This window comes from Brachyistius frenatus, unplaced genomic scaffold (assembly GCF_029030835.1).
Source record: "Brachyistius frenatus isolate BFR_SWC_R1_liver_20210118 unplaced genomic scaffold, ASM2903083v1 Contig_32, whole genome shotgun sequence".
Lineage (NCBI taxonomy): Eukaryota > Metazoa > Chordata > Actinopteri > Embiotocidae > Brachyistius > Brachyistius frenatus.
Window position 1 is genome coordinate 2953445 of NW_027210631.1, and position 27766 is coordinate 2981210.

At 40.2% G+C, this 27766-nt stretch overlaps 1 protein-coding gene across 1 annotated transcript in view; it reads left to right on the forward strand.

Moving 5' to 3' along the window:
• Window positions 1–24729: 24729 nt before the first annotated feature.
• Window positions 24730–27766, forward strand: part of ntf3 (neurotrophin 3) — a 40667-nt gene continuing 37630 nt past the window's right edge. Inside the window, exon 1 of the mRNA XM_069699948.1 lies at window positions 24730–24838. Within this exon, the coding sequence (XP_069556049.1) occupies window positions 24821–24838 (18 nt within the window). The 5' untranslated portion in view covers window positions 24730–24820. The remainder of the gene's footprint in view (window positions 24839–27766) is intronic.

The following is a 27766-nucleotide window of genomic DNA, read 5'->3' on the forward strand; positions in this document are numbered from 1 at the left end:
TAAAAAGACCAACGGGCCGGATGTGGCCCGCGGGCCGTAGTTTGCCCACCCCTGGTGTAGCGCCTACAAAGTACAAACATTTATTTATATTATTGTACACTGCCTCGAGTTATGTTCGCTACAGTAGTTGCCTCACAACAAAGACATGCCTATTCTTACACAGTGACAGGATTTCAGTGTTTTTTAAAACCACAAATTCAACGGAAATAAAATAGCAAACAAAATGGAACGTCTACCATTGGCTGTGCGTTTAGACCTAAATAACTACTTGGATCGTTGTATCATTGTTTTACAGGACTTCATAGCGCGTCGCTGAAGTAAATAAATAAAATAAAATAAACATCTTCTCACATCTTCCTGGTGGTATCTGGCTATTCAGACAATTTCGTCAATCATAGTAAAAGTAATTTGAGAAGTTTGTCTCGTCTTTCTCAGACACAATGAAGGTTATTTGGATGTAGTTTGTGCTAGAGCATTAAAAAAATACAGACATAGATTGTAGGAAATCACATCTCTTTCCAGAAACAGCACCACTACTCCTCTACACCCAACATCCAGAGCACAATATTTACAGTTTACACTGAAACTACTCACTATTGAAGAAACAGACCCAATAAAAACTGTCAGTGTAGTCTGTGGAAACCATCCCACCAAACTAAGTGGACATACCAGGCTTCTTTTAAATCTTAATTTAACCTGTAGATGTGTTAAATTTCTGGCAATCCATCCAATTGCAATTGCTACTGCATTCGTGCAAAAAACAACAACAAGGGAAATGATCTAGAACTCATGGCTTCGCTTAATTTGTCATGGCTCAGAAAAAAAGCTGTCAAAATACTAGCTGACAAATGTATTGGTTAGATGGTCTTACTTTTCTCTCATGTTTAACGTTGGTTGAAATTCTGTCTCGAAGAATTAACCACTGAACTTTATGACATGAAGTAACAAATCAAGGTCCGTTATCAGTCTCGTCTCTGACTGTCAAACACTCCCCTGAACAAACGGATTTTTGTTTAGCCGTGACTTTGTTCTGATAAGATTGGAGTGTTCGCAGAACAGATGAATAGATGAAATTTTGCAACTACAGTAAATGTTTCCTCTAAATCTACATTATAAATGTTTTTAATCATTACAGTGTAATCTTATCGTGTCACCAGACATTTACACAAGAGCTGATGAGTGAAATAAGCAAATGTCTCAGAACCATACCAGTGTCAAAGTTTCAAAAACAAACAAACAAACCAGACTTTTAATCAGTTAACCCGTTCCTCCACCCTTTTTCTAACCTCATCTCCTCCTCATTTCCTCCTGGAGTTGTCCCTCCCAACATCCTGTTTTCAATAATGCACGAGTTGTTATGTATGTTAGATGAAGTGTTGCCCCACTCACGCAGGGCGAGAGGTTGAAATGCCCAGGACACCATGTGGGAAGGACATAAAGATTCACATCTGCACTTTATTAACTGGTCACCTGATTCTACTTATTGTCTTGTTTTGAGGGAACAATCGGAGCACTGTTTTTTTTGTTCTTGAACTTTTTGTTGATTTCATGAGACAAATTTAAAGAAAAGAGATGCGGAGATAACCCGGGAGCAGAAGGACACATGCAGGCTGTACTGAAGTCACACCGCAATGCTATATTTTTCCACCTTAGCTTTTGCTGTTGGCATTTCCAATTTAAATTCAAACAAATTTCCGAATGTGGGTAACAATTACAAGTTCAAGCAACCTGTTTGAAAGCAAAATGTAAAGTGTAACAGGCCATTTATATTGGTTGCCTTTTGTTTCTGAGATATTGCGTTCATAACAACGGAACAGGCAGATGGGACGGACGTAAGGACACATATACCTTGAACTTTTACCTTTGACCACCAAATTCTTCCATCGATCATCTTTGGTCTAAGTGAACGTTTGTCCTTAAATGTGGAGAAATTCTATTAAAGGGTTCTTGAAATATCGCTTTCAAAAAATGGGAAAGACATGAGGTAAGTGACCTTGACCTTTTATCTCTGACCACCAAAATCTATTTAGTTGAATTCCACCAAAACCATGTCAGGTCAAAACTAGGTTCAAGTGAATGATTTTGCCAAATGTGAAGAAAGTATCTGGAAGCATTCATGAGAAATAACATTTATGGCAAGGAGGTGAGATCACAGTCGATCCTGCCAGCTGTCCGGTGTCGGTCCACGGGAAACCACACCGATAATCCTGCCTGCCATCCTGTGTTGGACCAAGGGAACCACACAGTCGAGCCAGTCTGCTGCTCCCAGAGTCCCGCCTCTGGGTCCTCCACGTCTGTTTCACGGCTGTTCCACCAGCCTGCCTCGGACTCATCCACTCTAAAATAAAGTCTGTTCTGTACCTGATCTAGATCCTGTGTCTGCTATTGGGTCCTACCCAGTCGCACCTCCTGACAATTACTTTAATTGAAGGGTTGGCAACTTTCAACAAACTGTTGGAATTAAATTGGTGGTTGTGGGTTGGGAGTCAGAGGGGTGCAGTTAACTCTCTGAACGGATAGGTAGCCTACCCTGAGAGGTTATTGAAAAAAATTTTTTTTTGTCATTTTCGTAGGTGTTCACCTAGAAAAAGTGTAAAATCCTGTCACACAATAATGTCTCCTAGTTTTTACCAACACTGGAAAAAAACATGTTTTCAACATATGTAGCCAGTTGGAAGCCGTCGAACTAAAAAGTTCTGTGTTTAGTCTCAAGTTTCTGTTTCTGCCTACATTTCCTACAAGCAAGAGGAGGTGCAGTTGTCTGCTGTTCTCTCACACAACTGGAATTACAACATACTGAAAGGTTATTATTGAACTTTTGCCCTACAACAACAATAAGAACAAAAATCCCTGCCAACTTTCTCTGATACATTGAGGGTAAAGACTCCTACGGAACAGCTGTAAGCAGCAAACAATGCTATTATTGGATGTTTAATGTTTCGTCAAACCCTGGATGCCATCAATTATCGGCAAACCTTTGATACCTGTTTCAAACTTTTTCTTTATTGCAGTAAAGTAATGTTTTTAATGTATATTTTAATTTGTAATAGATGAGACATTGCAGACTGAATGTACATGAGAGGTGTTTTGTGACGACAAAAGTGTTGAGTGGTCAGCCATGTGGCTGTCCATGGGATAAAGCTGTGTCATGTTATCGTGTGACTCAGTCTCGATTTAATGACCAAAGAAAACATTTAAGGACCACCTGTTTTCCAACAGCAACATTTTTCTTATCTTATGTAGTCGTGTTTAAAGCTAATTTAGATTTGATAACAGATGTTTAGTAGCTATACTTGGTTAACAACCAAATACCCACATCTGAAGTCCCTGGAAGGTGTGAATAGAGTCAACATTAAAGTTGGTAAAAAAATTATAAATGGTTCTTTTTCTCTCCATCATCGCTTGGCAAGTAGTTTTTCACCTCCAAACTTAACTTTGCTATATTTTTTGTTGTTTTTTGCTAATTATTTTCCGAGTTGTTTGTAATACTGACTATTTTTTGATCAAAAAAACATAACTTACTTTCAAAATACTCTCCTTATTATTCGCTGCTTTAACCCCTAAAACTACAAGATCACTCAGCAGCTCAACTCAGCTCTATAAACGTTTCAATTGCCTTCCCAATTCCCCTTCCCCTCTCATTGAAGAGAAGCCTTTATTTATTCCAGGAGGACCACTTATTCTAGTGTTACCTGTTACCTTCCTACTCCCATATGGGAACTGCAGAGTTATCGGACTGGGCAATCTAACCCGACAACTCTGTAGCGCTCTCGTACACTCACACACACACACACATGCACAAATAAAAAAAAAGAAAAGAAAAAACCCTCTCTTCTATCTGGCAGAGTGATCTAACGCAGCAGCTCTCCTGCCGTCTGGCTGCTACGACAGGTAAACTAAACCTCCGGCTTTGAATTACCCCCCCTCTTTCCCTCTGTCCTCTTCCTTCCCCCTTCCTCCACCTGTCTTCTCCTCCTTTTCCCTCCCTCTCTGTCCTCCTACACGGTCTCACGCTTTAGGTTAGCGATCCGTGGTATTGGACTTGCCCTTACAACAGGAGGTCTACATGCGTGTCTGCAAATAAACGGATTAATAAGATGATTGTGATAACAGGGACTAAAACACATCCACCTCTCTGAAGCTGCAATACTCTGCTCCTTGAGGGTGGGGGTTTATGGGTGTAGTGCATGCCTTCAGCAGCTGTCAGTGATTTAGAAGAGCCGTCTATGAAGTTTTTATGCGCGAAGGCTGCAATCCATGTCTTTTTTTTACACTTCTGAGAATTTGGTAAACAGGGATCACCCGGTGACAGAGACGTACAGCTTTACCTCACTTTGTACTCGGAAGAGTCACTCCTGCAGATGTCAAACCTTTTACCACAAATCACCACAAATGAAACCCTTTTTGCATCCGTTGTGTTGGGCTTTTTCTCAACAACTTGATATCTGTGGTGGAAAGTAACATTTACTCAAGTACCGAATTTAAGTATAACTTTACAGTACCTTTCTTAAGTGTTACCATTCTGATGGTACTTTATACTTTCAGGTCACTGCATATCAGAGGGAAAATACTTCCTACACCACTGCATTTATGTGTCACGTTAAGCTACTGGTCGATTGAACACAATGGATTATAAAACAAGCTTTAAAATGCAACACATTGATTGATTTAACCAGTGGTTTCCAACGTGTTTGGATTCTGACATGTTACAAAAAGTATTGTGTAGGCGGTGTCGTGATCCAGATGTTTAGGAGTTGTTAATAGTGATTTTATTTCCCCCTCTAAACTTCACACATGGTTCTATTTCAATAAATGTTTAAATTATCTAATATCACAGCAAAACATTTAAGATTAAAGAAAAAAAAAGTCTTCTTTCATCACCAATAGATAATTTGATGAACCCTCAGATTCATATCTAAAGTTTGAGAAGAGCTCTAGATCCGTAACTAATGTCCCTGTTTATAAAACTGGATAGTTCAAACTCCACCTTCAAAAGCTACAACAGTAACATGCTGCTCACACATTGCTTCAGTATGAATAATCTAATGATGTCATATATAAAAATATAACTGTCAGCGGGAATAATAAAAAAAAAGCCCTTTTTCTTAAATACTTTAACTGCAATTTGCATAATGGCAGAAATGGAATATAATATCGTAATTATGTTTTCATTAGTGTATAAAAACTTTCCATGGAGCCAGTCGTGTAGCTCAGATCGGAGAAATTATCATGCCAGCTGCCGCAATTCTCAAACAATATCGGTAACATTTTAGGACATGAACATTTTGATGATATTTTGTTCGCTCAAAGTTTACAACTCTGCTTACATTTTTCTGTCTACAATCTGGAGGCCTATCTGTAAGCGTTTTAGATCACTTCAAGGTGTTTCCTCCTTTGGTTTGAAATGGTCTGTGAAGTTGAGTGAGAGAAGTTATTGGTCCTAGAAAGAGCAGGTCATCAAGCAGAATTAACAAATGGAAAGGACTAAATTGGATTTGGATTAAATTTAGGTGCAGATTAAGATTAGGTACATTTCCTGAAATGAAGAACTGTCTTTCTGAAATGATAATTATCCTCATATTTGGAGTCATTTTTGTCTTTGAATATAACTCAAAAGATGATTGCATGAATCCCAACTTTAGTCTTATTTAGAAACCTTTAATTTTTCAGTTTTGGTGCTTAATCTGGCATTCCTACCAGTTTCCGATTAATCCATTTAAAACCTTTCCTCTGTTCACGTATTTACATCTTTAGGCCTGAAAAGGAGCCGAATCTAAACAGATTGAATTCAAACACTATGGGTGGTGCAGTATGCTCAAAAGTGAGAGAAAGTAACAGATATTAGAAACACTGTGTACAAATATGGAAGCCACAAAACCCCCACAGGAATGGAAGATTCCTGCGAGAAGATCATATGAGTGGATGTACATGGATGTGTTTTTGTGTGTGGTTTGATACAAAAATGAAACACTTTAATTATGTGAATGAGCTTCACTGTGTGCATTTTGAGTATTACTATGTCTTCCTGTATGTTGTCACTGGTTTATATGCAAACAACAGGAGAATAATCTATTTCCAGCCTTTAATGAGCGAGATTGTGTTTTTCCTCGTAGACGAAATGTTGCTCATGTAAGCAAGAGCATGTGTGTGTAAGCAAAAGAAAGGCAGAGATGGAGAGATAAAGGCAGTGTGTGAGTGAGAGTGTGTGTGTTAGAAGAGTGTAAATATGAGACCGAGCCAACAACTGAGCCGGGGAATTGAGAGGCCCTGAGGGAAAAGTCAGAAACTTCTCACTGGGAAAACTTCAACAGAGCAAGTGTTTCATTTCCTTCCTATTTGTTTGTGTCATAATCCCTTGTTGGTGCCTTTAACTCGTCCATTATGGGAACATTGAAATAAAAAAAATATTCCGAAGGCCTTTTAAAAACAAACAAGAAAGAATTCATCGTAATTGTTTTAATCTCCTTTTTGTTCACTAATGAGTGCTTTTGTCACCCGAGTTTCTCATTTATTTACCAGTGAACTTGGATGCAAGCACTAATGTTGTGTGCGTGTTTCATGTGTATGTGTATGTACATGAGTGTGTGTGTGTGTGTGTGTGTGTGTGTGTGTGTGTGTGTGTGTGTGTGTGTGTGTGTGTATGAAAGTGGGGTAAAAAGCTAAGTGATGACCCTTGAAACTGGGTAGAAAGCTGATCCAGATGGCAGTAAAAGCGTCTCTCCTCCTCTTCCTCTCTCTATCCTTGCCTCACCTGTTTTTCTTCTCTCTTCCTCTTCTCTTTTTTCCCCTCTTTTCTTTCTATGCATTTCATCCTCTGGACTTTTCCCCCTGCGTCTTTCGTTTATGTACCCCCCCCCCCCTGCTTCTTCCTGTCTTCCTCTTTATTTTCTCCTGCGCATCACCTCCTCCTATTCAGCTGCAGGCCAAGGATCACTGTCACACACATACACAAAGAAGAATGCAGTAACGGGAGAAGAGGGTTGGGGGCAAATAATCTGTAATCTGTTAAAAAAAAGAAGAAAAAAAAAGTAGTGTTTGTAATTTGTGTGAAGGAATTGTGGCTTTGTGGCTTGCTTGTATTTCTGTGGTGCCATTTATTGTTTGGAGAGTCACATAATACAATATATTGTATGCAGTGGTCAGTCATAGCACTACAGCTAACTTGCTACCTATGTTCGTTAAAGAGACCAGTATATGACATTTCTGCAGAAATCTACCACTGAAAATGGGAGCCCTTCAGCCAGTATAATCTAGGTGAATTATGACAAGTGGAATTACATGCTGTTCAAACTGTACAGCAAGTTGAATATGTTTTGCTTTCCTTTTTCAACAGTAATGGACTGTGGGATCTTTTTTACTGCAAATGAAGTGATGTGTATGACATTTCTCTATTGGTCTATTATGGACAGTTCAAAAAATGTAAGCAGCTGAAGCGTTTTCTGGAAAACAAACAAATTTATAAAGATCTTTGCAGCGAAACACGTTTTTCTAGAACTCATTACAGAAACCAAATCGATCAAAACAAAGTCAAGTGAGGCAGAGTTTACAGGTGGGAAGCCTGTAAAGAGTGACTTTAACTAAATCATGTGGTTATTATTGGGAAGATGATGACAGAGATGCTCTAACTTTACCGAAGCAATGATATCAACTCATTTTCCAAAAGCTTAAAAATAAAGCCATTGTGGAATCTCCAAGACTGCAGTTCCACTTGAGGCTGGTTACAAAAGTGAGTAAAGCTGAAAACACACCAATAGTGATGACCACACACAGCTTGGAAAAAACAAATGAGGGATAAGTTGGTGTCTGCACGAGAAAGAGGTGAGGGGGCCGAGCTGCAGGAGTGGAGTAGAAGATAAACTGCCATGGTAGCTGCAAATTACAATAAAAGCAGGCGCTGTAGCCTGATAGGACAGAAGCCTGATGTGTCACGAGGTGGTTCGTCCATGCCCGCCTAGCTGTCACCAATGTGGCGGTTGTACATAGAAAATATTATGAGCAACGATTTTGATGTGCAGCATGCAGCGCCTGTGTGTTTTGGCTTTCAGTCCCCACAGACCCTGATGCTAAAATACCCAACTTTACAGCAGAAATGAACAGGTTTTAGCCTGCTACAAAACATGGTTTTGGTCTCTAGCTAGAGAGAAAAGGGAGGTGGTGTTAAACCTAAATTTAATCTAATGGTGCTGTCACGTCATAGAACTAGTTTATCTTTTCAACAATCACTTTCAACAATGTTTGAAGGCCCAAACACATCGTTGCACAGCTCATTGGGCAGTTGGAGCAGATGTATTGGCAGTGGCTTCACTTTTCTACCCTGAACAATAAGTCATGTCTTCTTCTTCTGCTTAGTTCTTGTCCACCTGCCACCTTCGAATTCCACAACAACCTGTCAGACAAAAATCTATTCATCCAAAATGGCCTGTTTTAACTCGATTGATTGGTAGAAGATACTGACTAACACGGAACATCTATCATACTTTGATAGCATGAAGTTTTCCACGGCTACACAAATACTAGAATCTGTTTGGGCAGAAGACTCCTCTTGGCTGCTGATAAGAACACAAAATTGCAAGCATACACACATAAACCCAGTTGGGTACATTGAACACCAACACCCAGCCCATTAATAAAAACCAGACAAGGAGATTTGACAAGAGCCCATGTGAATGAAATTTCCAACCAGTTAAAAAGTCCTTTACAAAGTGATCTGATTTTATTATCATGTCAGTGAGAAAGTATTCCCAAGTAACGCAGCAGTCCTCCAAAACAATTCTCACCGTGACCATTTCGGGACTCCGTGGAGCTTTGAGTTGGGGAGAGAAAAATATATCAAATCAAAAAACTTAAAAACTGACGTGCTTCCTCAACTTAAAAATATATTTGCTTTTAGGATATCATGTAAAACCTGATGTGGTAAGTTTTGACCCGACTGATTACAACCGACTGACCTCAGCCTGAATCCTGATCTCATTATGTGGGAATTGTTGAATTGTTGGGTTTCTCTGTATAATATTGTAAAGTCTTGCTGGAAGGACTTTAATGTGTTAAGTACCATGAAATAACCTACGTTGTGATTTGGCGCTATATAAATAAAATTGAATTGAATTGAATTGAATTGAATTGAATTGAATTGAATTGAATTGAATTGAATTGAATTGAATTGAATTGAATTGAATTGAATTGAACTGAATGATAGATTTTTTATATACAGATTTAAATCCTCTCAAACTCCCAGCACAAGTTGGTGTGCAGAGTAAAAACATGTTAACCATACCACTGACCTTGGATCATCTCTTTATTCTAGTTTTATTTTGAAATGTCTAAATGCAATTAAGTATCTGGATTAATGTCAGCTTTCTGAAGTAATTTGTTAACTGTCATGTAAATGAAAACCATTTCTTTGACACGTCATATTAGTACACAATCTGCAATACAAATTTCAAACCTGTATTTTAGAGCCTTAGATGTGACTCACCATTCAAAGTGAAAGGAGTCTCTTGTTTGTGCCGCTCCTGGTGTTATCAGGATGTTAAATTAATTTAACTGGCTTCGGTCAAAAATGCTCTGCTGGTATGTTCTCTGGAACTTGCAGAAGAAATATAAAAATCACCGACAAAAGGGTCTGAAGTATCTTTGGCAGGTTGAGAAAAAAACAAACAGCCTGTGCTGAGCCTTCCACAATTATTTCAAACTGCTCACACACATTAATTTGACATTGTTAAACAGATATTCCAACCCATTATCACGCCAAAACGTGAACTACACACGCTCGTCCGCTACAGCACGCAATAGGTTTCATTTTCATCCAATACAGGAAAACTTAACTTTAACTTTCACACCAAGACAGTCCAAAGCGTGGCTATCTGACATTTTGCTGTAGTGGACAGGCGTGCCTATTTCACGCTTTACCGTGATACCGGTTCGGATGTTGTGATTCTGTGAAGCAAAGATTTTGTTTTTCTCTTCAGGCAGCTCCTTGGTGTCTTTAAGCAACTTGGCTGACTCGACTAATAGAGGTGGAGCAACAAATAGAGGTTTCCTCTGAAATGCTAAATAGTTAAGTTGGTGAATGTTTTCAGTGTTCAAACTGTTCCCTTACTGGTTCAAAAACACAGTCTGCAGACAATACTGCTGTCACACGTTCAAAATAACCTTATTACCTCGTCACACGTACTTGGACATCAAATTAAACAACTTTCCAGATACTGTCAACGGCTCATCTGGAGAATTGCAGGTATTCTTGAGGATGTGATGTGTTTCCATGAGACATACTGTCAGGATAAATATATATTTCAATTAAAAAAAGACTTGAGGCTGTTTTTTATGTGTAAGAAAATATTAAAACCTTATTTCTTTTTTTCAAGATCAAAAGTGACTAAACTCTGTTCTTGAGCCATCACAATGATTCTAACATTATTTATAAAATCATATATTTAAGTTGATGATACAATGCATGTCACCTTTGGGAAAGCAGATTTCAAAAGAACAGCTTTTCTTATGAGCAATACAAAGAACACTGTGACCAAGTCATTTCTCAGTGTTCCAAATTATGTGTTTTGTTTTTTGTATGTGACACTTGTAAACAGATTAGAAGATTTATTGTCCAAAACTCAACTCAAATTAATTATAATTGGCTATAACTGGTTTGTCAGTTCAGTCTGTCCCTGCTTATTCCTGTTAGAGCCTCTCTCAGTATGAAATGGGTAAAAGGCAGGGATATCACTGCAGCATGAACTGTTTAAAAACAATAAAATAGGTGAAAAGCTTGTATTTCATTTGACTAAATAACTAATCCACGTAAAATGCACTCCTTGTCTGCTCAACACATACCCGCAGTTGTTAGTATTGTCGTTTACATTGGTCTTCAGTGCATGTAGGAGTAGCCTACCATGTCTGCACAGGCAACATCTTTCTTTTGATCTTTGTCCGCCCTTTGTGCACCGCATGTGTGTGTTTGCATGTCTATATGAAATGAAATTGACCTTTATTTACTCAGGGAAAGTTTGTACAGCATAGCACCTATGCTCCTTTAGCAACGCCCTGTTTCACATGCACACATACAAGAAGCCCAGTAATTGAAACTGGAGCAGTTTCTTTAAAGCCCTTGTACCTTTGCTCATGGGAACTTCAACACTGAGTGTTGGGGCGGGGTGATTGTTAGGCATTCACACATGCTTTTACACACCAAAGGTCCTTTTCTTGTACTCTTTCTCTTTGGCAGGTCATGCAGTTGGTCAACTAAATGTCAAATGATCCTGTGTGTCTCATCTGATGTTGCAGTAAGCGTATTATGTCATTCCCTGTTGCCAACGCACTGTGCTGCTGTTTACAGATTTGTTTGAGCTCATATATCTTAGCTGACCAACACTTTATCTCTCTGTACAGCAGCCAATCTGCGTCTCCTTCTCTTTCCACTTCAGTGTGTCATGTTTCTTCTGCCTCCTGTACTGATAATAGAATTTGTAATAAAGGTTGTCTTTTTGCAGCAATGAAGTTGAGGCTGAGTGAAGTGGAAGCACAGCTCTGCACCTTTGAAAATAACCCATTAACAGCAGTCGTTAATCTGGCTCTAATAGCTGGAGCAGGCCAACCAAGCACCAGCATTCGGGGCTAAAAAGCAAAACAAATATGGAAGTGCCAAAAACTGCAGTTCCTTGAGGCTGGCTCCAAATGCGAGTAGACCCCGTGTTAAAATGCCCAACTTTAAAGCAGAAATAAACCGGTTTACAGCCTGATAAAAAACAACAACAAAAAAAAAAAAGTCTCTATAGCTAATTCCCCTGTTCATGAGAAGCGTATGGGGGTTGAATTTTATACAACTCACCCATTTAAACTCTATTAAGTTTTGCATAATTATGGGTGAGACAGGTGGATGCTGTGACTGTTGGTGAGCTGTCTGCAGGTTTCAGCAACCAGGCATCATTTGGTCCTCTTCGGCTCCACCCAACCATCACTTATTTGCCCGTTTTTGGATTATCCAGGTAAGGCTGAGTCAGGCACCGTGAAGATGGGGACGGCAAGGGCCACTCAGAACTGAGTTTCAAAACTGCTCGTCAGGAAATATATGGGTGATATCCCGGAGGCTACGTCCATTTTTTTATTAACAGTCAATGAAGCTGACCTAACATAACCCTGTTAACCATCCCCCAGTAGGTCCTGAGCAGCCGGGAAGACAGGCCGGTTGGGTGATAGTAAGAAGGAAGTACAGTCCTAAACGGAAGTCCGTGGTAAATGATCAATGCACCGGAGTCTGCCTTCGGCAGGTTTTTTACTGGTAAAAGGGAGTTTTTCCTTCCCACTGCTGCCTAATCCTTTCACAATAAATTATTGAATTGTTGGGCTTCTCTCGGTAAGGGCTTGGCCTTACTGTATAAAAAGCCCTGAGATGACTTGATTTGGCACAATGTAATAAAAATTGAATTGTATTGAATTGAAAAGTTCAGTAGATGATAGTAAATTTCAGTAGTGACTAAACATATACTAGTCTAGAAACATGATCACCCAATCTACATTCACAGGTACCAGTAATCTTTGGAATTGTTGGTCAAACTGAATACAGCAAGCAGTCTTTATGGAGCGCTCAGCGTGAGTGGTTTAATCAGGGTGAATTGGAACTGGTAACAGCCGAGATGTGAGGCTTCAGCTGGGCACAAGCACATTTTAACATGATGCTAATAGTTTGGGAACTGTATCCAGCTATGTATAGTGGCTCAGGTAAGATTTGATTATCATGGAAGATTCGACTGTTGGCCTTGGCAGAAGTCTGCCCTCTCCCACTCCCTTTCTTAAGACTTGATTACACGTAAACCAGTAAAGGGGAAGCTTAAAAAGTGAGATTGCATGTCTCTAACTTTACGTTCTCTGTGAGAAAGCAGCATTCACATGCAGAGGAAATACTGCTTTACTGGAATCTCGTGAGAATACAGACCGCTCGATTCAGCAGCTCGTTCATCCAAAAAAGCAAAAGGGTGGTTTTCAATGGATTAAAGCCACTTGACTCTTGAAATATTCAAAAGCTTTCATTAACCATGGATAATTCATTATTCACAGGAACCTTCCTTGGGTTGGAGCATCTACCTGGAGTTTTGCCTGACACCTTATCGCCAAATTTAATTCTCAATCCAGAGAAAAACAGAACTTTCAAAACTCCAAAAAAGAGATACATAAATAATCATGTTTTTTTAATACAATTATTCTCAGTATTATTCATCATTTTGTCCAGAAAGAACACACTGTTTGATCTCATTTGCATAAGGTTTATTTAAGAGACCTCCACGTACTGTACTAACACTTGTGTTACTCCTCTCTAGTCAGTGAACATTCTCTTCTTTTCCTTTTATAGCCAACGCCGTCGAACAGCTGAAAGTGACTCCAGCAGGACAAACATGCTGTCCTTATATCCTTATATCCAATGACCTGTCATTTGGAAGCCTAAAACATACAACCATACTCTTCAATATGTGTCTAGATGAGGGAGGTTGGACAAAACCTGCAGGGTTTTATAAAAAAATCCCCCCAAGAAACACTTTGAGTAACTTATTTGATTAAAATCCTTTGTTTTAAACTTCATGAATAAAAAACATCCAGGCATATACCTTAACTGCAAGTAACAGAGATGAGAATAAAGTAATAAAATCCGAAACCTTTAAAATACCAGCCGATCTGCCTGAGGGTGTAAGATAAGATGAAATAGTCTTAAAACAATGAGACATCCCTTTTAACACACTCAATTAAATATGTAAAGCTTTTATATGTGTAGAGAACATTTGTTTTAAGCTATAACCGCATCTTTGACTCTGGACAAAAGCATCCCCGTCGTCAGAATAAGGAAAAAATTCCGCAAGTCTCGGCTAGAAGACTTCAGTTGAAAGTGCTTAAAGTAACCACTCGGCATATTATGAATGGTTTTAAGTTAAAAATGAAAAATCAAACACACGATTATTAAGGTGCAATGTCTGAAATTGTCACAACACATTGTAATTTATATCCATTGGCATTTCCTTTCGATAAATTGTGACAGTTCTTGCTAATATGATAAAACTAAAATAATTCATACAATTACTATTTAAACCAATATTTTATTATCTGCTGGGCGTAACATTGGAAACAGCCTATCTGCCATGTATGTGAAAGAAGGGAGTAGCCTACAACAACAACAACAACAATAAAAAAAAGACTTGTTATTTGAATTTTGAGATTTCAGAAACTGCATTCATGCCTGAAATGCAGCCTTCTGAAAAGTCAGTAACCATCAATCAATCATGATGCCTTTTCCCTTTTCTTCAGTGTCTTTTTAACACCACTTCATCATAAAACAACGATCATACTTTACAAATCACCACAATTATTCCTGCACAGACTTGTACCAAACTCTTTCCTTTCCAAAACGCTTTAGCGATGTCTTGGATGCTCTGCAATTAGTGTAAAGTACTGGATTGCTGAACTTCATATGTTTGCATGTTTGTTCAACTGAAGCTACAGTGCATCCGGAAAGTATTCACCACGCTTCACTTTTTCCACATTTTGTTATATTACAGCCTTATTCCAAAATGGATTAAATTTATTTTTTCCCTCAAAATTCTACACACAATACCCCATAATGACAATGTGAAATAAAAAAAAATTGAAATTTTTGCAAATCTATTAAAAATCAAAAACGAAAAAAAAAAAAAAAAAAAAAAAAAAAAAAAAAAAAAAAAAAAATCACATGTACATAAGTATTCACAGCCTTTGCCATTACACTCAAAATTGAGCTCAGGTACATCCTGTTTCCACTGATCATCCTTGAGATGTTTCTACAACTTGATTGGAGTCCACCTGGTAAATTCAGTTGATTGGACATGATTTGGAAAGACACACACCTTCTATATAAGGTCCCACAGTGGACAGTGCATGTCAGAGCACAAACCAAGCCATGAAGTCCAAAGAATTGTCTGTAGACCTCCGAGACAGGATTGTATCGAGGCACAGATCTGGGGAAGGGTACAGAAACATTTCTGCAGCATTGAAGGTCCCAATGAGCACAGTGGCCTCCATCATCCGTAAATGGAAGAAGTTTGGAACCACCAGGACTCTTCCTAGAGTCGGCCGCCCGGCCAAACTGAGCGATCGGGGAGAAGGGCCTTAGTCAGGGAGGTGACCAAGAACCCGATGGTCACTCTGACAGAGCTCCAACGTTGCTCTGTGAAGAGAGGAGAACCTTCCAGAAGGACAACCATCTCTGCAGCACTCCACCAAGCAGGCCTGTTTTTTTTTTCTTTTTTTTTTTTTTTTTGATTTCTAATAGATTTGCAAAAATTTCAATTTTTTTTATTTCACGTTGTCATTATGGGATATTGTGTGTAGAATGTTGAGGGAAAAAATGAATTTAATAAATTTTGGAATAAGACTGTAATATAACAAAATGTGTAAAACGTGAAGTGCTGTGAATACTTTCCGGATGCACTGTACATCATATGCATGGATGTTGTGCTATTTGTTGAATTACTGGAGCGTTAGTCTGTTTCTAAGATTGTGTAACCACTGTGGTGGTAAGTTTGCATACATTAGTAAATATTAAAGCCTAGATATTTACATGAATGTACTAAAGTCAACAATATAACCAGGCTATTTCCAATGGTTGTTCTGGATTCCTCATTGTAGCACGTCTGAGCTACCGTGGGGTTTCCTTTGAGACAGATGACGCGCTCAGTCAGATGTTCGGGTGTAAAATGCCTTTATTTGCCCGGCCCACACAACAATGTCTCTGTGCACCCACTTTCTCTCGCCTCCTTCTCCCTGCTCCCCTTTATAGGGGAGAGCTCATCAGTTCACCTCCAGCTCAGCTGTGCTCATCAGTTCATATTCGGCTCAGCTGTGCTCATCACACCTTCCCGGCACCGTTCCCTGAACCACTCCTCCCACTCATCTACAGTGTTATTATCCGTTTTCAGTCAAAACATGTTCCTGCAAAGGTTTCACCATGAAAGCCTTGTTAAGGACATGAAAGGTTGCTGTCGACTGAAACACAACGCTTTATTTTGAAACAGAGAATGGACGTGTTTGTATTAACAAGTAATGCAGTAACTTTAACAGGGCAAACAGTAGCAGATTAAAACGAGTTGTACATCAATTAATACACCTTAAATATCAATAGGGCAAATTTCACCATTACATTTTTCTCACTGACACATTTTTCAAGATGTGTGGATTTATTCCACTGTACCCCTCACAAATGTTCAAATATAATCCCTCCTTTGATTATCTATTTTTTGCTAGTCCATCACAGATAGACAAATCCATCCTCAAAATTAATTCATATAACAATTCAGATCGAAAGTATGGTCGGGTTTAAGAAATCAGAACTATTTGTCTCAAGTGAAAGATTTACTGTGGACAGAAACCAACACTGAGCCGGTGGATACGATGGAGACAACAGCTTTCTGCAGCTTTGAACAAGTATAACGCTTCCTCCTTCACTTTTGCCTTAACCTCTTCATTTTGTGTCCTCGTTGGTGTCTTTTTTTCACCTCTGTCCTTCCAATCTCTTCCGTGACTCAACTCCCATCACACATCTACTCCTTCCTCTTCTTCCTCTTCTCCACAAATCCTCTTCTTTTTTTATTCCTCGAGCTATTTTCTAATTTTTCTTCTTCTCCTGCCTCACATACTTTGTAATCTTCTCTCACTCTTTCACTCCGGCTTCTGTCTCTCCCCAGAGAGCAGGATGAATAATGCAGTGTTCTGCTCTGATAATCATCATCATTGGGCTTTCCTCTGATTCTTCTTTTTTATTTTTTTTCTGGTTTTCAGTAAAACCTTTCTGTCACCAAGAAATGCTGTGTTCAAGCGATCATAAAATACTAACGTATGAAAATACTTTTTGCAGTTTGGTATAGATTCTTAAGCCGCTAGAGACAAACTTGTGACTTTGGTAATATAAACAAATGTAGCATTAAATAAAAGGGTGAGTCTGAAGTTGCCAACAAAGAGAGAACAAGTATAGCGGCCTCGATGATGCAAAGGTGAAAACAGCTGATGGTGAGTTGGATTATTTATTTAAAAACAACAATGTCTACTCAGTGTTTGTGGTAAATGTAGTCGGCTGAAAAGCAATCCGTTCTTCAACACGTGCTATAGCGAATTTTCTGACGGCAGACATTTTAACTTTCTCATTATATTGAAAACACAGTGTATAAATGATGGCTCTGCTACATTAAGTGTCCCAGTAAAACATGACAGAGGACAAACGTGCACAAATGCGGGACTTTTCCCTGAGCGAGATGAAGCCGTCATTTATACAAGGCTGGATCAAAAAGCAGTTCGTAGTACCATGATGTGTACGGAGCAGAGGGAAGCTATAACCTTCGCGAGTAAGTATTCCAAGTCTTATTGCTTGTTCGACATCAGCACCTGAGTAATACACGTTTTTGTGAGCATTGCTGTGGGCGCAGGGCAATTTCTCTGTGGACAAGTACAAATAATGCAAATCAGATTTTGTGTCAAACTCAGGGAATCGGTGATCTCGACCCTTAAAATGCTTCAGAAAGACTACGGCAATGAAGCAGTGAGACCTGAGAGGTGTTTTGAGTGACATTAGCGTTCAAGGCGCATCAGGTCAGGAGCGCCATCAGGTAGGCTTTCTTTTACATTCGTAGGATTGTGCGCCATGAATTTGTCAAAGAAGAATAGACCGTCAAGACCGACTTCTACCGTGACGTTCTGACGTGTCTGAGGGAAAACATTCAGTGCAAGTTCCTCGTCTGCAAAAACATAATCATCCCTCCCGACCACCCCTACTCGCTGGATTTGGCTCCCTGCGACTTCTCTCTGTTCCCCAAAAAGTTGACACAAACTTGTGTCAAGGTGTGCTCTCTTCTAAATAGCAGATGCGCCCAGACCAGTGCTCACAAAAACGTGTGTAACTCAGATGCTGATGTAGAACAAGCGACAAAACTTAGAATGCCTTCTTATAAAGGTTATAGCTTCCCCCTGCTATGTGCTTGTCACAGTGCTGCGCTCCATTAATGTGCAACGGGTGAAGTCACAAACTTTTTGATCCTCCCTCGTACACCAAGTCAAAAATGTTAATGTTAAATGCTAAAGCTTCATTTTTCTGAGTTTTCCTGCTTGTGGACTCGTGCTGGCAGGGCCGACATGTAGCAGCATGCCTTGAGCGCAAACCTCTCACAACTAACCCCCAAATCATTTGGTTTCCTTTGCCATGTCTCAGCAGACAGATGATATTGTGTGCTGAGTGCAAAAGACAGAAACGAAGGTGGCTATTCATCATTAAGCTACGGATACTAATCCTACACTGTAACGTTAGCAGCTATTGTAAACACAAACAACACCACATGTTAGGAAAAACACAGCACCCTGACCTATACAGGAGCATTGTAACTTGGTTGGCCAAAACATGGAGTTAGATGAGAATAGTCGAAGGGCAGATGGTGGAGAAGACCAGTAGTCCATAATCAGAGGGCGACTTTGTCAACACAAACACATGTTCTCCATGGGAGGTCTGTTTCCTCCGACATGTTTTGCATGTTCCACTCTGTCAAAATCAAGGTTGCATGCCACACACACACACACACACACACACACACACACACACACACACACACACACACACACACACACACACACACACACACACACACACACACACACACACACACACACACACACACACACACACACACACACACACACACACACACACACAGAGATTGTGTGTTTAACCCCAAGCCTTCACTCTCTTCTTCCACCGTTTATTTGTCTATGTCTGGAAGGCAGTAGATCAAAGTGGTACAACCCTCTTCTCCTTCTCCTTCACCCTCCTTCTTTTCAAACCCTCTCTTTCTTCCCTCATCAAGTCTCCCATTTTTCTTTGACTTCCTTCTCCTCCTTCCTCTCAGTCCTCCTTATCTCCTCCTTTCTATCCTTAACTCCTCTCCTCACGCATTCTCATGTTGTGTTTGTTTTGTGTGTGCTGGGACATATCTGTCTCTATTATTTATGTGTGCGTTTGCCTTGCTATTGAGTTTGAATAAGCCCGCATGTGCTGCATTCATCTCCTTTTAATATACGTGTCCATCAACGCTGCTGTTTAATTTTTCAGGGAACCGAGAGCGGCACGTTAACGCAGAATGCCGTGACAGAAACACCGTCAATCAGCCGCTGTTGATATTTTCAACAGAAATGTGTGAGTGTTTGGTGTTGGTGGTTGGGATCGTTTCAGTGATCCTGACGGCAGCGCAAACAAAGAAAGAAGCGCGTGATGCTTACGAGCAGCCGAAGCACATGGAGTTTACTGTTCAAACAAACTAATCAGGTTCATGTAGTTTGGGATGTTGCCTGTGAGCTCATCAAGATTTAGTCTGTCAGAGAACACTCAGTCTATTTGTTGAAAGTTATCCGGGGTATCCCAACGTGGTGTCATGTTTCACCCTCTATGTCGCAACTCCACTCTTAATACTCTCGTTTCCGGGCAGGTCAATACAAGTCATATTTATGTGTTTGTGATTCTCTTTTTGTATATTTTGTTATCCAAATGATTTAGACAAACATGAGGACAGGCACAATGAAAACTATAACATACAAAATAAAAGCAGGGGCAGAAAGAACAGCAGATTAGGCATAATTCCCATGGAAAGTGAATTCGTCCCTGTAAGTGGTTTAACTGTTAAATAAAAATGCAACGAAAACTTCAGTGCTTCAGACATCATTTTGTTTTTAAATTAAGCACAACCTAATTGTTTCCTTGACTTAAGTATATGATATTATAGGTTAATCTTAAACATACATTGACTTTGTAGTTATTTTTGCCGTAACCTCAATTTAAAAGTTTTGCTTAAATTGATTATGTCTCTACAAAAGTGAAGTATTTGTTAGTAAGACAGCACAAGGATAAAGGCTCACTGTTGTTCTATATCTATAATGGTGCAGGAGGCTGGAGACAGCAGTCACAAATTAAGTTTTGACAAAACTTAATATAAACAGGAATTTCTATTCAATTTAATTTGATTTAATTTACATAGTGCCACATTTAGAATATAGGTAATCTCAGGACAGTTTACACAGTGAGGTCTTGACCTCAAATCGTATAGCGAGAAACCCAACAGTTCCTCCTTGAGCAGCACTTCTTAATAGTAGGGAAGAAAAACCTTCATTTAACAGGTAGAAACGTCCGACAGAAGCAGCATCAGATGTGGGCGGCCGTCTGCCTCAACCGGTTGTGGTGTGTGGAGAAAGAAAAGATGAATATTCTCTTTTTCAGTATAATATAAGCAAAAATGATCTAATTTTGGTACAAAAGGCTCCCCATCAGAAAATGCAATAAGGTTATTTCAACTTTCCTTTTCACTCTGCCCCTTTAATATTTCTCTTTTTGTATATTTTCTACAGTCTCTCCTCCCTTCACATCCCTCCATCTTGACTTCCTCTCAACTCCTCTCTCCCAGATTATCCTCCTCTTCCTCAGCCTCCCTTTCTTGTCTCGTCCTCTGCCACTGCATCCCCCTCTCTCCTCTAACCCCCCCCCCCTTCTCCCTCACTCCTTACATATTTGATGATTTCACTGCGGTCCAGGATAATAATTACACAGTTGTCATGTCACGTGGGGAGCCCGAGGGACCTGAAGGAGATGTGCGTTGCCATTGTGCTGATTAAAAATTTAACAAGTCCTTTACAGTGATGATGCTGTTCGAAAGTCAGGTATTAAGGGACCTCGGGTGATGTATGACTAATGCTTAGTCATAGAGAGGGGAACATTTTTTTTACAGTATAAATAAAATTTTGCATTTTGTTTGCAGACGGTGTGGAAAATAACTAATTAACATTTTACTTCCTGCTCAGAAGATGTAAAGAAAAATCCGTCTGGTAACAGTTGATTCAAGTCCACATGAAAATGAATAAAAAAATAAAGTCAGAATTTTACCTTGAAATGTAATATTGGTTTTGTAACATGCTTATACAGGTGCTGGCTGCTGGGCAGATTGCAGGTATGAAAGTCAAGCAGGTAACTGTTACAGTTAGGAGTCATTTTAAGTCATAAATGCACAAGATATTTGTTTGTTTTTCAGCTTTTCCTACAGTGGTGTTAAACTGGTTTCAAGTATCATTCTGATGAGGGTTGATTTTTTTTTTGAAACATCAGCAGAGATCCAGTTAAAAGAAAAGCTACCAGACATGGGCACTGCCTGAATGTATATATATATATATATATATATATATATATATATATATTTGCTATTTCATATCCATACTTCCTTTTTTGTGGTGTTGTAAAATTGTTCCACACAAAACAGCTTTTAACTACTCTGTGTTTAACGTGACTGATTCAGTATAATCATCAGGAGGGAAGTACCAACTGCACATCAAGGTAAAGCCTCCTTGAGCCCTAAAACTTGTCCCTTTCTAAACCTGCACTCATTTTCTTGTAAAGGTCTCATATTGCATTCAGTCAGATTTTCAATTATTCTTTTATTATGGAAGGTCTAGTTGCTTTATAAATACTGTGAAAGTGTCAAAATACTCCACGGACCAACCCACAGTATTCAGCACTGCACCGTTTTGACTTCAATAAGTTTGTGATGTCACAACCTCACGCTCATGTCATATGTCTTCCCTCACCACGGCCCACTATACAGCCTTTTAGGTGGAAGAAATCAGCGAGCAATTACTTAATCACGGAGCGAGCGATCTACAGCACAGAATAAAACCTGTGGTTGACCTGGGTGTACGTCACTCAGAAAACAGTCAGCCAATCAGAAGAGAGAGTCACTGACATGAATGCACCTTAAAGACAAAACAGCCTGTTGTTGGTAGACCTCGAGAGAGATGCCAAAGAGAGAATTTTAAGACACTATTGAGATAGTTTTCTGTTACCTAGAACCACAAAAACATCTCCCTGTGATATCAAGACTGCAAATAAAAGACCTTAAAAATTAAAAATATGACACCTTTGAATTGAAGGACAGATACAACTTCACTGTTGTCAAATTTCTGTCATGGAAGAAAAAATAAAATTCCTGGACAAACAATACTGATCATTTGTCATCGATTCGTCATCATGTACGTATATTCACAGCTAATTGACGTCTCTGTTTGGCCACTGATTGGTCAACTGAACATGTTGCTGCGCTCCACCACTCATTGAACACACCATCCAGACGGCCACAGCCAAGGATGGATTAACACCTGGGCAAGGTGCCCACCGGCCTCAGACCCCACAAAGGCCCAAAAGGCCTAGATTCACTGGATGTCAGTTGTTTTCTGTAATTTCATCAATCACACAAAACTCTGAATGAGCTAATTTTGTGCCTTTGTCTTTTGGAGGGGCAATGTGCTGACATGGCACATATTTCTACATACTTCATAGCGCCATTGGACAACTAAAACTACACAGGTTCTCTTTAACATTTTGAGAATTTGACTGAGTCCAAATACCAAAGAGTTCACACCTGCAGCCTACGCCACATAAATTCCAGGAACATAGTCTAAATCCAACTTTAGCTCCTACTCCTGTTAAAAGTTAAAGAACACTAAGCCTTCTACCACTCAATTGTCAAATTATCTGTCAGGTCCGGTCTTGTCTGTGTGCACTAAGACAGCATTCATAGTTCAACCAGATGTGCTTTTAAGATTGAAAAGATGGAGGAGAGCGAAGACCAGATGCGCAGCGAACAGAGCACCGAGAAGTCTGTTTTAATATCTTGGGTTGTGAAATGGGTTCAGAAACAGAAGAGGAGTTCATCCAAATGGACAGCGATCCTCCTCCAACACACTTCCATGCAATGAAAACATAAAGTAGGAGGAGCGACACAGGAGCTGTGATGTCTCTGACTGTAAGTCTGCTGCAGCCATGTGACGCCATCGAGGAGGTCTATTGGGAAATCAGCTGTGTTCACAACAACAAGTGACATCAGTGAACAGATACAGTGGCAGCAAACTGACATTGTTTGAAAAGAAACCCAATTTCAGCCAATTTTTATTTTTAAGGAAATGTGTTTTTATTATCGCTTTCCAGAGCAGCTGCTGCAAGTGTTTACTGCTCCTCAGGGACGACATGCGCAATAACTCGACACTTTCATGACAAAAGAGGTCTTTGTTATCGCCTTCCTGCATTTAGACCGTCAAAGATTCAGAAATAGTGGACAACTAGATCCATTAGATTATGGATTATGGCCATGATTGAAGACAGGATGTGGACTGTGGTCTCTGTTGTAAAGACTGTCACTTAGTTTGATTGTGGAAGTCAAGTCAGTGATTAAATAAGTCGGGAAAGATTACAGATTCTTTTCGTGTTTGTTCATAAAGCCGCTGATAAGAGCCCAGGACTTCTAATGTTACACTCCCTGAAAGTCCTCTAAACCTGGACAAAGCTAAGTATGAAGAAAACGAACCTCCAACCTCGATAGAGCTATGAAGATTGTTTACGCTCTGAACGAGGGTGAACAAAAATCACTTCATTACTTTTTAGCTAAAACGCTTCACCTGTCAGACCACAAACGTGAAATTACTGATGATCATTATCTAACGAAAACTCAGTGGAGAAAGAGGGCTGGCTGTAGCAGTGCTGCAGCAGATCTGCTGGCAGTGTGGACACACACACACACACACACACACACACACACACACACACACACACACACACACACACACACACACACACACACACACACACACACACACACACACACACACACACACACACACAAGTGAGCCGCAGCCGTGCAGCGAGGCAGCCGTCACGCACCCGCCATGCAGGCAGTGTGTCGTAGGTCTTCGCCTGGAGCTGGTGCCTGTGTTTGGCCCTCGTCAGGTTAGCCCTGGATGGACCGCAGGCCTGCTCATCACCAGATGTGTTGTATGCCTTCAGCAGTAGGTTGACCTCCCTGGTCATTAATGGCTACTGATTTGGGAATATTGTAAAATATTTGTGGGTTATAACATTATTGATGCTGGTGTTTATATGGTCTAGAAAAGAGGAGTCGCAGGAATCTATATTAGTGTGAAAGTCCAGGGTGGCCCGAGAGTCCAACACTCCAGTCCGTGTTTTCAAGCTGATGCTGTAGTACAGTGTTGGCTCCCTCTGACCACAGACACGTTGGGTGTGGGGGGATTTTTTTTTTTTTTTTTTTAACTTGCAAATTATATTTGGTTACACACGAACACTGCCCATAATTCAATGGTTTACCAAACAGTTTGTACAGATAAAATAACTTTACAACTTTATAAATCTAACGTTTAAGGAGCGACACTGTCACTGTTACTGCAGTTTACAAATTTAGTTCACTCCTGTACTCAGTGTAGCTTTAGCTATTTGTGTTCATCAGGAGTGAGTGTAAACTAATTTGGATGATGTTTTCTGTTATGGCTATAGTATACCTCAGAATTTGTTTTTTTCTTCAGAATTTAGCTTTATTTGACTTTTCAGTCTTGAGGAACCTGTCAATTGTAAGCTACATAAAAGATTGTATTAGTCACGCACACGCTCCTAATTCGATGTCCTAATTCATCTCAGCAGGTTTGCTCCACTGACAGGCAGTGGCCGCATGCAGGTCTTTGCAGCAACATGCGCCAAGAGCCATCTGTCCTGTAACAGAGCAAGCGGCGTAGATTATGTTGTCCAGAGAGAGAGAGAGAGAGAAGAGAGAGAGAGAGAGAGAGAGAGAGAGAGAGAGCATTACGCACACCCTGATCTGCTGCACTCAGAACCAGCGTGGCGCACAGGCAGACGGCAGCCCTCACAAAGTGGGAAGTTTTCGCCAAAGGATTCTATGTAAAAATTAATCACCTTCATGTCGACTCTGTTGGATACTAACCCGCCGATGCTATGGTTACCTTTATTACGGTAGGAAAACCCTTTACTTAATTTCTCTTGGTGCTCCATTGGGACATTTTTTTTTGTCGCTGGGAAACTCTTTGGTTATTGGGGGAAACTGACTCTAAAAGAGTGACAGAGAATCTGCTAGAGTGTGAAATATTTTCAACAGATTTTACAAGATGACTAAAACTTGCATTTTAGGTGTATTATATCCTGTGGAAAATAGGTTTGGAGCTACAACTTGCATAAATAGCTTTAGAAAGTTTCGGGATGGTTCCATTTGGCACCACAGTTGCGTCTCCATAACAAATATGTACTTTTTGCACGAATGAGGAATTGCGTAAATATTCAGGGACTTATTTGTTCCTCTGAGCTTTGGCAGGTAAAATAAAGTCGAATGTGAGACGCACCGCGCGCTGCCTCAAAGCACACCAGCGTGGACAAACTCATTTATTTTACTCGGCTCTCTCTCGCGGTGCGCACAGGTAGACGAACAGGTTGTGTACTTCTAAAGCAGGCTAAAGGACACAAACACGAGAGACTCGGATGAACTCGGGAGTTTTGCTCTTTTCCAAGGCGTGTGCAGCGTTTTGGAGGGAGCGGATCTGGCTGAATACGCACGGGGACGATGCGGTTTGGATTGTATTTTTGGATTACCCACGCGCTGATTGTGCCTTGGCTGCAGTTAGTGGGTGTGAAAGCTGGTATGTCACAGATGACTCGCAAAACAAAGGCGGACTTTGCGTTGAATCGGCCGGCGTTTCCATCCCAGCGCGTATCTCGCCCCGTGTGCATGCGTGCATGTTTGTTTGTGTATGTATACAGAGTACAGCCTGAGGTTGGAGAGGGTGAGCGGTCTGTGCGCAAGGAGGCCGTCTTTAACGTATTCTGTAGCCCTAAAGAGTCCAAACTTTCTTGAAATAATAAATAATTTGGAACAAATGTAATGATGCATGTGCCAATAGCAACCAGATATAAATCGTGTATATTAAAAACTGAAAGTTAAAGACTTGCCAGCGGGGAAAAAAAACTTTCCCCAGGGAAAAGAAAGTTTTCCATTGGAGATAGTGTGTGTGCACACTTGAACACATTTCATAAACTTGTTATTTTCTCTGCGCAAAGGTGAATTTCCCCTTCAGATCCCAGGAACTAAATGTTGGGAGCTGCCCCCAAATAACCCCCAAAATACTGTGTGCCTGCGCGCGTGTGTGGAGTCTGTTAAAATGAATGGACGCCTGCGTGAGGAGACGCGGAGCAGTTTGGTTAAGTGTGATAGGACATGTGGTCGCGGCAGCTTTGCGTAATGGCGCGCATCAGTGGGCGTCTTGAGCCTGTGGTGGATGCGTTCCTGCTGCTGTTGTAGTCCATTTCTGTGTGTGCCTGCATGTGTTTGGAGTGTGTGCGAGCGCACAGAGGCCGCCAGAGCAGCTGTTGTAACCGCGGATTTGACGCAGACTCCCTCCTGACGTGTAGGCACTTAGCAGGGATAGACAATTAGGACGCATGGAAGGAGGCGAGAGAGAGGGACCGGTTCCATTCTGTAACTTTCTTTTTGGGCACTAGAGTCAATAATGGCCTCCGAGACGCTGTGAGAGAAGCTTACTACTACAGCTGGGAGCCGTTGTGTGCATGTCATGCAACTCGCAGCGCAGTGCAGCTGCAACTACTCAGTATAACAGCGTTCATTCGGTTTATTACTGCAGGAGGAGTGAGGGGTGTTAAGAGATTATGGGCAGTGGATCAGGTTAAAAAAAACTGATAATGTTACTATGGAGACGTGCTGTTGTCCCCATTGGCGCATTTTTTATGCTTCTATGCATATCCAAATCCCTTCCTCTGTTGCACTATGCTTCCCCTCTTGTACCTGCTTCATTTGATGTCCCCATTTTAATTTTTTTAATTTATCTTGTGGGATTTGTCTGCCGCATCAGATGCCGGAAATGAACAACATCAATCTTTAGGAAATTTAGCAAGTAATTTACCGGTTTAATTTCCCAGACAGACTGAGAAAATATGAATGCATGAATATCAAAGTAGCTCTGAGGAAGGACGACTGCCAGAACTCGAAGGTCAAAGATCCCGATCAGTGTAAACTTCATTTCAACAGAATTTATTTTACCTTATCATTGAATATTGGAAGTATCACCAGGCATAAAGTCAACAGTTACTTTCTGTTGTTGTGCTGAGAGGCTTGCCGGTGTAAAAGTGTTCATCTGTCAAGTGGAGATTGTGGGAAAAGTGTGCTTGGTCAACTTTCCCCGACCAGTCAGAGGTACAAATAAAATCATGTAATTGAAATTTTCATTTGTTTTGTTTAACTCTTATATTTGGATGGAGTTGGATCAGAACATCAGCCAGGTACTCGCTCCCAGATGTTTCATTCATTTTAGTTCATGACATTTCCAGTGGGACTGACTGGAAGTTGTTGTGTCTTTGAACCGCCCTTCTTCTGGAAATCTCATCACTCAACATGTGATGTTTCACTTTTTTTTCTGATGCTGTGTCTTTACCCCCAAATTCAATTCACAGTTGACATTTCAAGATTTTCCTAAATTAAATGTAAAAATAGTTTGATTAGAGCACCGAAAACAAGACATATGTGACACCTTAATGGGGAGAACATCAGTGTTGAACTCAGGCTAAATGTCCAAAAAGTGTCTCTCAGTTTGAACAATTATTACCACAGCAACCAGAAAATCACATTTAAACATAACAAAGCACATTAAAGGGGAAGAGTTCTTTCACTGTTGAGGAATTATTCAGCAGAAGTCCTGTTTGACAAATGTGGCAACTTTCCTGGGGCCACAAAACGTTTTCTAAATGTGAGCTGTTTGTTTTTTTTTTTTAACTAATTGCAAAATAAACTTAAATATAACAGTAACTATAAAAGATCATGCATTATCAGCTTATACTGCAACTCAGTCTTTTATCCATTTCAACAAGTTGTGAATATTT